We start from the raw sequence: 17,120 nt of genomic DNA on the forward strand, positions 1-17,120 counted from the left end.
AGCTAGGATGGTGTCTACCTCTTCCGTATTAACATCTTTTAATCTTTGTCAATTTACCTCACAGCCATTCATTCCTCAGGTCCCTAAATGTCTCAGTACTGTAATTATCTTCATTCTGGAGTAGAAATTGAGACAAGAGACTTCTAGCAAGCTATAAAACATGAAGATTCAAAAAAAATCCATTGACAATTCAATTGAAATAATAATTAGTATATTACCATGAACTTTAGTGAGATGGTCTGAAAAATCAAACCTTTATCACATAATTTCTGTAAGATCATCTTTTCTTCTCCCTGCCTCTTTGTATTAACTGTTAGAGTGTGAGTAAAAGCAATATTAATGAGATTTAAGTTTAGGAGTGAGTACTGTGGTTTCAGCTAGAGAAATGGCTTATAAGTTGACTGGACTATTTCTTAAAATTACCTGTCTTTCCTGTCTCTACAAAATGTCAGTTGATAAATTCAAACACTTAAATGGCTAATTAAAAGAAGAAAATGAATAATTTGGGGCAGGTGACAGGATCACAGTTTTCTACATTAACCAAAGATACCTAATTGTTGCTCAATTCTTCAATTTTCTTTGCTTCATAAACATAAAAATTATTGGTAAAATTTTCTTTTGAGTATTTAAAATACCAACAGAATATCAAATTTTGCTCAGCATCAATTATACAAAGACTCTCAGAGATAGTTTAGTTTAAAAGAAAAACATTATTATGAAATAATGTAATTTTTATTTTAATCATTCATTAAAAATGTTAAATTGTAATCTTTAAAATGTTTTCATTGAAAAAAGAAGGGATATTTCAGAGCCAGATAATACTTACTTGTTTCAGAAAGACAACTATGGTAAGAGAAACAGATTCATTACCTTCAATTTAGAAAATGTATATGACTAAGAGTAATGTAACTAGAAGAGTATGGATCTAAAGCTTTTTTCCCCTTAATTCACAATCCATTCCTCTGCATAGTTAAGTGAAACATTTTTCAAAAAACAAAACTGATAGATTTGCCTTTCTTTATTAGTTTTGCTTCTGATAATTATACCTCCATAACTCTTTGTCCTCAGAAATTTCTTATCACTATCTCTTAAGAAAAAAACCTCTTTTATGGGAGTCTCTGAAGAAAAACTTTTCTCAAGGAATTTTAAAAAGTTGATTTCTAAAGTAAGATATTGGCTAAAAAAAAAGCAATAGAAAATGAGTCTTTTGTTTCTTGTTTTCATACTCAGTTTTAAAACAGATATAGCTTTAAAAGAAAAACACATATATTTTTAATGTTTCTATCTTTGAACAGTTAATATTAATAAAGGAAATATTTGAATATAAAATATCTGAGTGTAGACACACATTTGACACAAAAGATGGCAAAGCTGCTCCAATACGAGAGAGTGTTTTTGCAAATATTACACAGAAAATGTTGATTCATTGCTACTCGAGATACTGAATCTTAAGAAATTTAGTTGTCTCTTTGCTTTCCATCTACATGGGAAGGTTTTTACTGCACAGAGACAAGAAATTTTACCAGAAAGAAATCTGGAAACTCCCAAAACGATTAAATTCACAAAAATAAACTTCCCATAATCTTCTTGGTCATGATACTCTTTCTTCCTCCTTTGTGTTAGGCAGTTTGCCCAATTTCAGGCTCATTCCCTCAGGCACACTTTTATATGGTCCCTACCAGATGTAAGCGGGGAGGATTGTGCCATTTGTCTTGGAGAGTTCTAACACACAGAAAAAAGCTGATAACCCCAACTTTGTAGTCTGTGTCAGCAGATAAATGCTTATTTTAAAATTATATTAGAAGACTAAAAGAAGTCAAATAGTGGATATAAAAAATGTATACATGGAGAAGAACTCCCTCTAATCTTGGACTATTTAGATAGAAAATAACCTTACTAATAATTTAATCTTCCTTATATACATATAATAAAACTGAGATCAAAGAGGTCTCTGAGAGAAATAGCACCACTGTGCTGTCAGTGACATATGCATATCACTGTGTGGCATTCTGAGGTCAGAGGTGTTATTTAACTGTAATCTAGCAAATGATTTTGAGGCAGATTTTTCTCTGTTTCATATACACATGAAATTAGAAGTTACAGTTACCTAATCCTAATTTTGCAAAGTCTTCAGCAAATAATCACATTTTTCCTCCCATATTCACATTACGTTAGAAACATTGGAAATCTCAATATTTCATAGAAAGAGCAACGTAGACCTACCAAATGCAATGATTGTGGCTGACCAAAGATAAAATGTGAGTGTCATGGATAAAATCCAGAATCTTTGATTCCCAGGCTTGTATTTAGGTCTCTGAGACTACTTGTTTTTCAATGGGAAAAATCCTCATAAATAAATAATAAGGGATTATGCAATTTTATTTCCTCTGCCAACAGAACTACTCTACTTTTTATTGATTGAGGTAACAAGGTCTGGCAAAATGGAATTAGAATCAGAAATTGGAAACTTGATCCCTTTTCTCAATCTAATGTCATGTAAATAAAATTTATTACATTCTGTCTTGGTTCCCCTTAAGTAAGCTGAGAGGAAAAGGTTATCTCCCTCTTCCTGACAAGGAAGTCAGAGGAGAGAAACAGCAAGAATTTCAGGCTGGAAAAGGTATTAGATAACATTACTTTAAGTCACTTTATATTTTGGAAACATAAAGAAATGTATTAAAGTTTCAATGAGGCTAAGTTGTTTGCCTGATAAATCATCACTAAATCTCGCTCTAAGGATTCTCAGTTTAAGAGCTACTTTTTCTATAGAAGCACCACAAATTTTAAATAAAAATTATGTAAATTATAACATTATAAGAGCAGAAACTTCTTTTCACTAATTTTATCATGGTGTATATTTTCTAGCTGTCATAGATGGAAATGTGATAAACAATGTGTAATGTAGGTGTCAGCATTGCCCTCCTGAAACTGCTATGATTTTCCCCAATGCTTTACTTTCCTCAAATCTCTGCAAATACAAGTTTCTATCTTGATGTATTTTTCATTGTATACTCTATTTTCATAAAGAACTTACTAATAGTCTTGTAAGATGAAAATCTCCTTTTCCTTTCCCCAAGATAGAGTTTTGAAATATGAAGGATGCATTACTATTTATACATTCCCAATCTTTGGTCAGGGACTACAAATGAGAAACAAGTGCCCCAATATTTAAAAAAAAATAAACTATAGTTGAAGTGAATTTAGTGCAATATTGGGTAAAATTAATTTGGGTAAAATTAATCTACTTGAAAAGAACAGCATTGAAGATGACATTTAATTCTGACCAGCAACTACTTAAGGGAGATTTGGCTATTAACTAATATTTATTCCTTAAAACATTATTTCAACAATGGCAGAAAAATCAAATTTGTTCAAATAGAAATAGAAGAATTACTTACCCACCTGTAGGATTTTTAATTGATATGCACGTACCTTGGGTAAGATATGGTCGTCCATGCACAGATTGTAAAAAATTCAACACGGATAACAAAGTTAGGAGTCCAAAGCAAACAGTGCTTGAGAGGATCTTGTTCATGTTAAAAAAAATCTTCTGGACTAGCAAAGAAACAGACTTTCCAGGTCAAGATGGATATTTCTATAGCTTTGGAATTCAGTAGAGCTTAGTTGCAAAAGGCAAGTGTGCCTCAGTTACGAATGATCTAGATGAAGGAAAAAGAAAGAAAGAAAATAAATCTATAAAATGCAATGCAATCAAGTAGTTAACATGATTCACTACTTGGAGAAGTGACAGATTTGTTATGGAGTCAATGGCAGGAAGAACCCAATCAATACATCTCATACCCGCCCATTTCACTAAAAGCAAGCATTCCTATGCATGCCCACACATTCAAATAGATGCACAAGCATGAAGCAACATCCTGAAATAAAAAACTGTTGGATTTTCATAATTTATGGTTTAATTTCCAGATTCCAGGATTAATTAACCTCAAATCTTATTAATACTAAAGCTGAGAGCATAGAGGGCAGGTGAAAATGGGAACAATGTCTTTCATTTGACTACTTTTGAGCTAGGTGGTAGTCTTCCTGATAGTGATGTTATTTGCAACTATCACTTTGTTCTTAACCAACTGAATAAACTAGAGAAAAGCTCAAATTTGAAATGAATCATAATGGGATCACATTACTGTCTCACTATATTAGAAAAGGATGGCTTCATTTTGTTTCAAGCAGCTCTTTTAAAAATTAAGGCTGAATTTAATTAATTCAAAGCTGGCAAATGTCCCATCAGTTACTCTCTTTAATACTTGCTTTAATTGTGCTGGTTTTCTTTTTAAGTCAAAGTCTTTCAGTATATCTCCAATTTCAATTTTATGGCTCCAGTGATGTTATAGTATAATGACCTCTGATCTTGGCATTTACTTGTCCCAAAAGACTTTGGATGTATCCACTCTAAAATTGACTCTGTTCCAGTGCATACACTGCAGCACATGATGGTATTAACTAAGGAGAATGACTAATCTTTTTACTAACCCGTTGCTTTAATAAAGTTCCTGAATAAAATCTAAATTACTTAGTTTGATATTTAGGCTTGTTTTTCCTTTACAGTTTCACTTTTCACTATATATTTTTGTGTACCAGCCACATTAGACTACTAATTCATGAATATATCCTGCACTTTCTGCACTTCAGAGAGTTGCTGACATGGTTGCCTAGAATCCTTTATTCTACAACCTGCCATTTTACCTACTGATTCCTGAAGCTACTGATCAAATGCCACCAGAACTGTTTAGCCTTTTGGATCTTTTTTCTACTTTGAGTCATAACTTTTGTTTTCTCCTTTGGACTGCCACAACATTTTGTTTGTATATCTACTACAGTTCAAAATTCATTTCTCCTTTCATTAGTTATGTATTTGCGAGTCTGCCTCCACTATCAAATTGTAAATACTTTGAGAGCAGTTACAGTCATAGTCATTTCTGTCCCTATGTGCAAGTACCATAGTGGTTTGCGGGAAAAATGAGTGAAAACATGTTTGATGTGTGACTAAATAATAACCAAAATTTCTAGTAATTGAAAGGCAAAAATATAACCCCCTTAAACTTTACATCCAGTTATAAAGCTATATGAGCTGAAAGAATAATTGCAACTCTTTGTGTCTTACTTTCTTAAGAATTCAACCATGAACAATGATGAACCTAGATCCTAAAAGCTTATTCTTCCATAGCATTTCAAAACCTCTGTCATTCAAATATACCTTGATGATATCTGTCCTTATTTATTTAATAAGTTATTTAAATTAGCTTTCTAAGCTCTATTTTTAAAACATTATATCAAGATGGAAAATAGGAAATTAATGTCGTGATGTAGAGAGAATATATAAATATGATGAAAGATTGTATAATTACAAGTCATATACTTAAAAATGAGATATAAAATAAAAATCTAATCAATAATTAAAAATAAAAACCTGAAAATAGGTTTCCAATGAAATTGGAATTTCGATATGCACTGTATTAAAGACATATGCAGCTTTTATTGCCTTAATTTTAAAAATTAAGTATAAATAAGATTATTCTATTTTTTAAAAAGTGTTGATGTAAACTGCAAGAGGAACTCCAATTCTCATGGGTAAGAAGTTTTCCTGAAAGTGGCAAAATAATTTAACTGTCTTTTGATAAGTTTGAATACTGATTATTCTTTTCTTTTCTTTTCCTTTTTTTAAGAAGGAGTCTCTCTCTGTCGCCCAGGCTGGAGTACAGTGGTGTAATCATGGTTCACTGCAACCTCCACCTCCCAGGTTCAATCGATTCCCCTGCCTCAGCCTCTTGAGTAGCTGGGATTACAGGCTAGCACCACCATGTCTGGCTAATTTTTGTGTTTTTAGTAGAGACGGGGTTTCACCATGCTGGTCACACTGGTCTTGAACTCCTGACCTTATGATCCACTCACCTCAGCCTCCCAAAGAGCTGGGATTACAGGTGTGAGCCACTGCACCTGGCCCCAAAATGAATAAACAGGGCCAGGCATAGTGACTCACGCCTGTAATCCCAACTCTTTGGGAGGCTGAGGTGGGTGGGTCACGAGGCCAGGAGTTCATATTTATAATTTTGTTTCACATCTTTTTTCCACAAAGTTTTAAGAAATCTGATATAATTTCCAAAATATTTTTCTGCCATATTTTAGGTAATATTGGCAAAGTGATGAAAAATAAGTCCCTAGCTGTCCTTCCAAAATGAAGGAGATGTAAAGACTTTCCCAGACAAGCAAAAGCTGAAGGAATTCATCACCACCACACCAGTCTTACAAGAAATGCTAAAGGGAGCTCTTCGTGCTGAAAGAACTGAGTGCTAATTAGTAACTTGAAAGCATGAATGTATAAAACTCACTGGTAGAAGTAAGTACACAGTCAACTTCAGATGCTCTAATATTGTAATGGTGGTATGTAAGTCACTAATATCTTTAGTACAAAAGTTAAAAGACAACACTGTTAAAAATAGTGCTTTAGATTTATAAGCTACAATAATTTGCTAAGGAATACACAATATAAAATTATGTAAATTGTGACATCAAAAACATAAAATATGAGGAGGTTAAGTAAAAGTGTAGAGTTATTTTACGTGATCAATGTTAAGTTGCTATCAGCTTAGGATAGTATGTTATAATAAGATACTTTATTTTAGCTTCACGGTAAGCACAAAGCAAAAACCTATGGTAGATACCAAAAGACAGAAAAATATGGAATCAAAGCATACCACAAGAGATAAATTTTAATCACAAAGGAAGACAGCAAGAGAAGAAGCAAAGAAAGGATATACAAAACAACCAAAAAACAATTAACAAAATGGCACTAGTAATTTTTTACCTATAATTACCTTGAGTATACATGCATTAAATTCTCCAATCAAAAGACATAGATGAATAAAAACAATACCCAACTATATGCTGTCTACAAGAGACTCATTTCACTTTTAAAAATATACATAAGTTGAAAGTGCGCCCGGCTCGGTGGCTTACGCCTGTAATCTCAGCACTTTGGGAGGCTGAGGTGGGTGGATCACAAGGACAGGAGATCAAGACCATCCTGGCCAATGTGGTGAAACCCTGTCTCTACCAAAAAACAAAAATTAGCTGGGTGTGGTGGTGTGTGCCTACAGTCCCAGCTACTCGGGAAGCTGAAGCAGGGGGATCAATTGAACCCAGGAGGCGGAGGTTGCAGTGAGCCAAGATCACGCCACTGCACTCCAGCCTGATGACAGAGTGAGACTCCATCTAAAAAAGAAAAAAGAAAAAAGAGAAAAGAAAAAAGAAAGTGAAACGATGGAAAAAGATATTCCATGCAAATGAATAACAAAATAAATGGGATAGTTAAGCTTATATCAGATAAAATAGACTTCAAGACAAAAACTGTAAAATGAGACAAAGAAGGTCACTATGTAATGATAAAGGGGTCAATTCATCAAAAGGATATAATAATTTTAAATACGTCTGTACCAAATGTTAGAGCAGCTAATTATGTAAAGCAAATATTAATAAATCTGAAGAGAGAGATCAGCTATAATACAATAATAGTAGGTGATTTCAATACCCCATTTTCAACAATGAACAGATCGTACAGACAGAAAATCAATAGGGAAGCATGAGACTTAAATGAAACTTTAAACCACATGAATCTAACAAACATATACAGGACATTTCATCCAACACCAGAATACACATTCTTCTCAGGTGCATATCAAATATTCTCCAGGATACGTCATGTATTAGACCACAATTAACAAATTTAAGAAGAATGAAGTCATATCTTATATCTTCTCCAACTGCAGTGGTATGACACTAGAAATCAATAATAAGGAATTTCAGAAAATTCACAAATACATGGAAATTAAAAAAATGTTTTCTAAACAGCTAATAGACCAAAGCAGAAATTAAAAGGGAAATATAAGAATATCTGGAGACAAATGAAAATGGACACATGATGTACCAAAATGTATGGGATACAGCAAAAGTAGTTAAAAGGGGAAAGTCTGTACCAATAAATGCCTATATTAAAAAAAAAGAAAAGATCCCAAATAAACACCTATTACATCTCAAGAAACTGGGAAAACAAATGTAGACTAAGCCCAAAGTTAGTGAAGGGAAGGAAATAATAAAGATCAGAGCAGAAATAAATGAAATAGAGACTAGAAGAACAATAGAAAAGAGCAAAGTAAATAGGACTTGTTTTTTGAAAAGTTAAGAAAAATCCACAAAACGTTAGCTTGACTAAGATAAAAAGTGAGAAGACAAATAAAATCAGGAAGAATGTAATAGAAAAAAATAATTGATACCACAGAAATACAATTGATCATGAGACCACTACAAGCAACTGTATGTCAACAAATTGAATAACTTCAAAAAAATGGATAAATTCCTAAATTCAAACAACCTACCAAGATTGAATCATGAGGAAATAGAAAATCTGCATAGACCAGTAGTGAGTAAGAGATTGGATTGGTAATAAAAAGTCTCCCATCAAAGAAAAGCCCAGAAAAAATCTGATAGCTTCATTGCTGAATTCAACCAAACATTTAAATAACTAATACAAATCATTGTCACACTCTTCCAAAAAATTTAAGAAGAAATAATACTTCCAAACTTATGAGGCCAGGATTACTCTGATACCAAAGCCAGATAAAGACATTACAAGAAAAGAAAGCTACAAGCCAATATCCCTAACAAACATTGACACAAAAATCCTCAGCAAAATACTAACAAACCAAGATCAACAACACATTAAAATGATCATTCACTATGATCAAGTGTGATTTATCCTAGGGATACAAGGATGTTTTACATACACAAATGAATAAATGTGATCCACCGAATTAATCGAACGAAGAACAAAACTATACAATAATTTCAACAGATGCAGAAAAAACATGATAAAATGTATATGATAAAAACTTTCATGATAAAAACTCTCATGATAAAAACTCTCAACATATTAAGTATGGAATGAATGTACCTCGGCACAATAAAGCCCATATATGAAAAACCCACAGCTAACATTATATTCAAAGGTAAAAAGTTGAAACCTTTCCATCTAGGATCAGAAACAAAATAAGTATGCCCACTCTCACCATTACTACGCAACATTGTACTCGAAGTCCTAGCCAAAACAATCAGAAAAAAAGAAAGAAAAAAAAGGTATCCAGAACAATTAGAAAAAAAGAAAGAAAGGAAAGGCATCCATATAGGAAAGGAAGAAGTTAAATTGTCCCTGTTGCAGACGGCTTAATCATGTATATAGAAAACCCTAAAGATTCCATCCAGTAATTTAGAAATACTATGTGAGTTCATTAAAGTTGCAGGATACAAAATCTACGTTCAAAAATCACTGGCAACTGTATATACTGACAATGACCTACCCAAAAATGAAATCAAGAATGTCATTTGCAATGGATATACCCTCAAAAAATTATTAGGAATACATTTATCAAATCAGGTAAAAGATCTGTATACTGACAACAACAAAACATTGATGAAAGACACAAACAAATGGAAAGATAGCCTGCTTTCATGAATTAGAATAACTAATATTGTTAAAATGTGCATACTACCAAAAGTGATGTATAGCTTCACTGCAATCTCTTTTAAAATTCCAATAACATTTTGTACAGAAATAGAAATAAAAGCAATCCTAAAATTTGTATGGAACTACAGAAGATCCCAAATAGCCAAAGCAATTTTGAGCAGAAAAATGCTGGAGGCATCACATATACTACATTACTACAATATACTACAATACTATCATTATCTAAAGAGCATGCCACTGGCATAAAAACAGATAAATAGACAAATGGAACAGTATAGAAATCCCAGAAGTAAATCCCACTGAAGATCAATTGATTTTCAACAAAGATGCCAAGAACACACCACAGGGAAAGGAGAGTCTTTTCAATAAGTGGCGTCAAAAAAACTGAATATTCACATTCGAAAGAATAGAAGTAGACCCTTATTCCACACTATATGCAAAAATCAACTCAAAGTAAATTAAAGACTTAAGGCCTGATACTGTAAATCTACTGTAAAAAAAAACCTACTTTTTTCTATTTCTGTACAAAATTTTATGGGAATTTTTAAGAGAGATTGCATTGAAGCTGTATATCACTATTTACTACTTTATCCCACACTATATGCAAAAATCAACTCAAAGTAGATTAAAGACTTAAGACTGGATTCTATAAAACTCCTGTAAAAAAACACAGCTGAAAATCTTCGTGACATTGATTTGAGCAATGATTTTTTGAGATACGATTCCAAAGCACCAGCAACAAAACAAAAACAGACAAATGAGATTACATCAAACTAAACAGTTTTTGCACAGAAGTTAGTATCCAAAATATCTAAGAAACTCAAACAAATCAATATCAAGAAAACAGCTCAGCTTTAAAATAAGCAAAAGACCTTATGGAGAGTCCTCAAAAAATTAAAAATAGAACTACCAGATGATCCAGCATTCCCACTACTGTTTATATACCTAAAAGAAATCAGCCAGGCGCAGTGGCTCACGCCTGTAATCCCAGCACTTTGGGAGACCGAGGTGGGTGGATCATGAAGTCAGGAGATCGAGACCATCCTGGCTAACATGGTGAAACCCCATCTCTACTAAAAATATAAAAAATTAGCCAGGCGTGGTGGCAGGTGCCTGTAGGCCCAGGTACTCGGGAGGCTGAGGCAGGAGAATGGCGTAAACCTGGGAGACAGAGCTTGCAGTGAGTGGAGATTGCGCCACTGCACTCTGGCCTGGGCAACAGACCAAGACTCCATCTCAATAAATAAATAAATAAATAAATAAATAAATAAATAAATAACGAAATTAATATGTTCAGTGCTCTAACATATTCATCACGGCATTATTCCCAATGGCCGTGATATTGAATCAAGCTATGTCTATGATGGGATGAAAACGTAAAGAAAATGTGGTATATGTGCACAATTGAAATGTCTTCAGTCATTTAAAAGAAGAAAATCCTCTCACTTGTGATAAAATATATAAGCTTGAAGGATATTATGTTCAATAAAATAAAACAGACACAGAAGGACAAATATTTTTATTTGTCATAATTTCACTTTTATGTGGAATCTAAGAAAATGTGAACTATTAGAAGCAGAGAGGAGAATGGTAGTTACCAGGAGCTTGGGTTGTGGGGAAGGGAGAATGTGTAAGAGATGTTTAAAAGACACAAAATATCAGTTAGATAGCAGAAGTTAAGTTTCAGAAATCTGTACAGCCTAGTGACTATCATTAATAACAATGTATTTTATTGTTGAAAATCACTAAAGAAGTAAATTTTAAGTGTTCTCACCACACAAAAATGTTGTATGTGAGGGAATCATATGCTAATTTCTTCAATTTAGTTATAACATAATGTATACATATTTCAATACATCATGTTGTACACAATAGATGTATAGAATTTTGTCAAATTTTTAATGAATTGATTTTTAAAAAGAGAAATAGACAAAGAAGTCCCTGTTTCATGACCATTTCCATCCACTTTGGGGAAAAGTCTGCAAAGATCTTTAATTAAATCTTTTATCTCTCTCTCTCCTTAATAAAATACTAAATTCTTGCCATGAGTGCATAACCAAATCATTCAAATAAAAGCAGATGTTTACTATCGATTGTATTGGATGGATAAATGAAGTTAGAATATTTGTTTGAGGAGTTCTTGTTATACACATTTATAGTATATAGCAATATTATTGTTGCCATTTATTGAGCAATCATCACATGCCAGGCCCTGTACTAAGCACCTCACAAATGGTACCTCATTTAATTTCCATAGCAATCCCTCAACAATTGCACAACTATAATTTTTCACCTTTTACAGTAAAAGAAGACAGTTTTGGAACCAAAAGTGAAACCCAGATCTACCCAACGCAGAGCTACATGCTTAACCCACATGATCTCTTGCCCACATATCACAATTGGGGAAACACAGAGATAGAAAATGATTGCTCCAATAACAGAGACCCCCATTTTAAAGAAAACTTAGAAACATTTTAACTTTGTACTTTCAATAGCAATACTTTAATAACTTAGTCTATATATCAATTACAGGATATAAATGGCATTTCCATTTTGTCAATGAAGGCTTCGTCAAGTTATAATTTACAGGGAACAGATAGCTTTAAGATTCACTTGCATCTGACTATTTCTCATCATGAGTGACAAGAAAAGCACAGATAAGTGTTTGTATGGTGACTCAAACTGATTTGAATAATTACTTTCAGACTCCAGTAAGCTCTTGGCCTTATTACTTTTTTTGTAGTAAGAAAATTGAACAATTTTATTTTTACTTCTCTCTGACTATTAATTCTTGGTAGAATTCCTTACATGTAGTTAAATGAAAAAAATAGCAGAAGGAAGGAAGCAAAAGTAGAGTTTCTGACATCCTGACAAGACGGTGCTTGGAGTTCTTTTTTTCATTTAAAAGAGTTAACAATGGCCTGAATTTGTTGAAATAAAGTAGAAACATCTGTTCAAATACTTGGCCCTTTTTAAAAATTGAGTATTTTTATTGTTAAGTTGTAAGAGTTCATTGTATTCTGGATTCTAGTTCCTTATCAGATACATAATTTGAAAACATTTTTTCACAATCTGTGGGTAGTTTCACTTTCTTGATCATGTCTTTTGAAGAACAAAGGGTTTTATTTGAAAAAAGCCCAATGTATCTATTTTTTCTTGTGTTTCTTGTTTTTGAGTACTATAAGAAACTATTACCTACTTGAAAATCACAAAGATTTATGCCTATATTATTATCTAAGAGTTCTATAGTAAAACTCTAAAATTTAGGTCTTTGATCCACTTTCTTTTTTTTTTTTGAGACAGAGTCTCACTCTGTCACCCAGGCTGGAGTGCAGTGGTACCATCTCGGCTCACTGCAAGCTCCACCTCCTGGGTTCATGCCATTCTCCTGCCTCAGCCTCCTGAGTAGCTGGGACTACAGGCACCCACCACCACACCCGGCCAATTATTTGTATTTTTAGTAGAAACGAGGTTTTACCATGTTCACCAAGATGGCCTCCATCTCCTGACCTCGTGATCCACCCACCTCAGCCTCTCAAAGTGCTGGGATTACAGGCGTGAGCCACCGCGCCCAGCCTGATCTACTTTAAGTAAAGTTTTATATATGGTGTGAGGTTGGGTTTCACCTTTATTTATTTATTTATTTATTTATTTTCACATGTGGATATCTAGTTGTCTCACCACATTTGTTTAGAAGATAATTCTTTCCCCCATGAATGGTCTTGGTAGCTTGTCATAGATGTATGGTTTTATTTCTGAACTATAAATTTTATTCCATTGACCAATTTGTCCATTCTTATACAAGTAAAATATTGTTTATTAATGTAGCTTTGTAGTAAGCCTTGAAATTGGAAAGTGTGAGACTTCTAATGGTCTTTTGTGAAAAGCTGTTTGGATTTCTCTGTATCCCTTGCATTTCCATATACATTGTAGGATCAGCTTGCCAATTTCTGAAAAAAAAAAAAAAAAAAAAAAGAGGTTGCAGGAGGGAAGCTAAGATTTTGGTAGAGGTTGCACTAAATTTGTGAATTAATTTGGAGAATTTTTCCATCTTAAAAATGTTATGCCTGGATCTGTGAACACAGAATATCTTTATAATTAATTAGGTCTTTAATTTCTTTCAATGTTGTTTTGCAATTTTCAGTGAACAAGTCTTATGCTTCTTTGGTTCAATTTACTCCTAAATATTTTATATTTTTGATGCTATTTCAAGTGGAATTACTTTCTTAATTTTATTTTTTGCGTTGTTCTTTGCTAGGACATGAAATTGTCCTATAATTGATTTTTGCAGATTGATTTTTGTATTGATTGATTTTGTATAATTGATTTTTGCATATTGATCTTATATTTTGCAATCTTGCTGAACCCATTTATTAGCTCTGTTTATTTATTTTTTCATAGATTCCTTAGGATTTTGTACATAGAAGATCATGTCAACAAATAGAGACAGTTTTACTCTTTCCTTTTCAATTTGGGTATCTTTTATTTCTTTTTCCTACCTAATTGTCCTGGTTAGAACCTCCAGTACAATGTTGAATAAAAGTGGTGAAAGTGGACCTCTTTGTCTTTTTCTTGAGCTTAGAGGGTAAAGCTTTCAACTTTTACTGTTAAGGATGATGTTAATTCTGGATTTTTTTGTAGCTGCCCTTTACCAGATTGAGGAAGTTCCCTTCAGTTTCTAGTTTGTTGAGTGTTTTTATTATGAAACGCTATTACATTTTGTCAAATGCCTTTTCCCCTCTATTGAGATGACTGTAGAATAAAATTCCCCCAGGAGGCAGAAGGTGCAGTGAGCAGGTATCGCACACTGCGCTCCAGCCTGGGCAACAGAGAAAGACCTCGTCTTAAAAAAAAAAAGAATAAAGTCCTCATCCTTTATTCTGTTAATATGTTGTATAACATTGATTAATTTTTGTTTGTTAAATAAACCTTGTATTCCAGGATAAATCTTATTTGGTGATGTTGTGTGTTAATTTTTATATGTTGCTGCACTGTTTACTAGTATTTTATTAGCAACTTTTGCATCTATATTTATAAGAGATGCTCTGTAGTTTTATTTTATATGTCATTGTCCAGTTTTGATATCAGGGCAATACTGGCCTTGTAGAACGAATTGAAAATGGTCTCCTCTCTTTTAAGTTTTTGAAGAGTTTGTAAAGGATTAGTGTTAATTCTTCCTTAAACATCTGGTAGAATTCAATAGTGAATTCATCTGTTGTTTTATTGTGGGAAGTTATCTTGAAATACTGATTCAACCTTTTTACTTCTATAGATCAATTCTATTTCTTCTTAATTTGGATTTGCTAATTTTTGTCTTTCTAAGAATTTATCCATTCCATATAGGTTTCTAATTGTTGGCATTCAATTATTCATAATATTCCTTTGTAACTATTTTGTCTCTGTAAAGTTGGCAGTAATATCCCCAAACTTGAAATTTGATTATATTTTTTAAATCTGTAAATATTCTGTCTCATCTTTATTAAGAAGAGCCATAAGATATACAGACATTTCATCCAGAAGGGGCTTTGATCTAGTGGATGAGCATGGCAGCAGGAATTTTCAAACACAAACACGCTATAATGTGGAAGTTTAGTCTATTTTCAAGCAGTATCTTCAATAGTGGTTGAGAACATGGAAGATGCCTAAAGTAGAAGTGAGGGCCTGGTGCAGTGGCTCACGCCTGTAATCCCAGCACTTTGAGAGGCCGCGGAGGGGTGGGTGGGGGGCGGATCTCCTGAGGTCAGGAGTTCAAGACCAGCCTGACCAACATGGAGAAACCCTGTCTCTACTAAAAATACAAAATTAGCCGGGCGTGGTGACACACGCCTGTAATCCCAGCTACTCGGGTGGCTGAGGCTGGAGAATCGCTTGAACCTGGGAGGGGGAGGTTGAGGTGAGCCAAGATCGCGCCATTGCACTCCAGTCTGGGCAACAAGAATGAAAACCCGTCTCAAAAAAACAAAAACAAACAAACAAACAAACAAACAAAGTGAGTAGGGGATTTTGGTCCAGCCTGAGGATTTCAAGTCAAGGATTAGACATACCGTTCTACCCTTGTATCACATGATGGAAAATAAAACATTATTTAGAATCATTACCTAAGGGGAAACCACTGAGCAAGGATTCAACTGAAATATAAAGGCCCTGGTAATAGGAAGAGAGCAAAAACTGGATTCAAACTCCAGGGTCTATTAGAAGACGCAAATTTAAATGAGCAGTGCCTTTGTAAGAAAAAAAACTCTCTAAGCCTAAGCATGTTGTAAGCAGCAGGAAACCAGACTCTCAGAATTAAGACCAGAGAAAAAAACTGTCAAGAAAATTATTTGTGACTCCATTTAAAGGGTGGACTCCTTGGCCAACAGGAGCTATGAGCTACGATAAATGTCCATGTTCTCACTTACTTTCTTCAGCTTCCAGGGTGATGGTAGTTCTAGAAAAGGTCCATCCTATCAAGGATCAGGGTCTCTTATATGTATTCTTCCAATCTTCTCAGGAGCTTTTATATTATCAATTCCTTTTATAGCTTGCATCTTTAATCTCTCTCTCTACATAATTTTCCCAAGTATCATTTAAAAAAAAAAAAATCTTGACCAGGCATGGTGGCTCATTTCTGTAATCCTAGCACTTTGGGAGGCAGAGGCTGGTGGATCACCTAAGGTCAGGAGTTCGAGACCAGCCTGAACAACATGGTAAAACCCCATCTCTACCAAAAATACAAAAACAGTAGCCGGGCATGTTGGCAGGCACCTGTAGTCCCAGCTACTCAGGAGGCTTAGTTATAAGAATCGCTTGATCCTGGGAGATGGAGCTTACAGTGAGCTGAGATCGCGCCACTGCACTCCAGCCTGGGTGACAGAGTAAGACTCTGTCTTAAACAACAACAACAACAAACTTTTTGTCTTCTATCTTAAAACAAAACAAAACACCAAATAAGTTTTATTAGGACACTCATAATCTTCTACCTACTATGTCTAGTCTTTCCATCCCATTCAGGCCAAACTTCCTAAAATAAATTTCTGCCTCTAATACTTTTCACATGTTTACTCTTCAATCCGTTTGAATCTCACTTTCATCTTTCCCTTCACTGAAATACTAAAATAGCCCTTTCTAAAAATCTTATTGCTGCTAAATCCAATAAGCACTTGTCTGTCCTCATTTTCCTGGGTATCTCTGCAGTGTCTCCATTGCTGACAATGACCAGCTCCTTGGAAAACTCCCTAGTTTTCTTGTTTTCTCCTACTTTCCTGGTTATACTTTTTCGGCTTCTTTTAGCATTTCCTCTTTCTCTGACCTTTAAAAGATGAACTTTCTCAGGGTTTGATTCTAGATTTTCTTTTATTATCATGCTTCGATATATTCCTAGTAGATACATGGCTTTAATTACCTTCTACATGTCAGTGACTCCAAAAGTTATACCTCTCTCCCACCTCTTTTGTACCACACCTGTGCATCCAAAGACACTTTCCCACCTGGCTTTCTTACAAGGCTTCTCAACCATGTCACAAACTGAACTACTCATCTTTACCCTAATGTATCATTTATTTTTCAGTATTCACTGTCTTAGAAAATGGCATGACCATTTACC

At 33.9% G+C, this 17,120-nt stretch overlaps 1 protein-coding gene across 6 annotated transcripts in view; it reads right to left on the reverse strand.

The window, feature by feature from the left end:
* UTS2B (urotensin 2B) overlaps nucleotides 1–17,120 on the reverse strand; it is a 63,670-nt gene that overhangs the window by 11,480 nt on the left and 35,070 nt on the right. For all 6 annotated transcript variants that reach the window (XM_057301976.2, XM_063603028.1, XM_055110790.2 and 3 more), the window contains one exon: nucleotides 3,433–3,659. In XM_057301976.2, coding sequence (XP_057157959.1) covers nucleotides 3,433–3,535 — 103 coding nt within the window. In that variant the 5' untranslated portion in view covers nucleotides 3,536–3,659. The remainder of the gene's footprint in view (nucleotides 1–3,432; nucleotides 3,660–17,120) is intronic.

This window comes from Pan paniscus, chromosome 2, assembly GCF_029289425.2.
Source record: "Pan paniscus chromosome 2, NHGRI_mPanPan1-v2.0_pri, whole genome shotgun sequence".
Taxonomy (NCBI): Eukaryota; Metazoa; Chordata; class Mammalia; order Primates; family Hominidae; genus Pan; species Pan paniscus.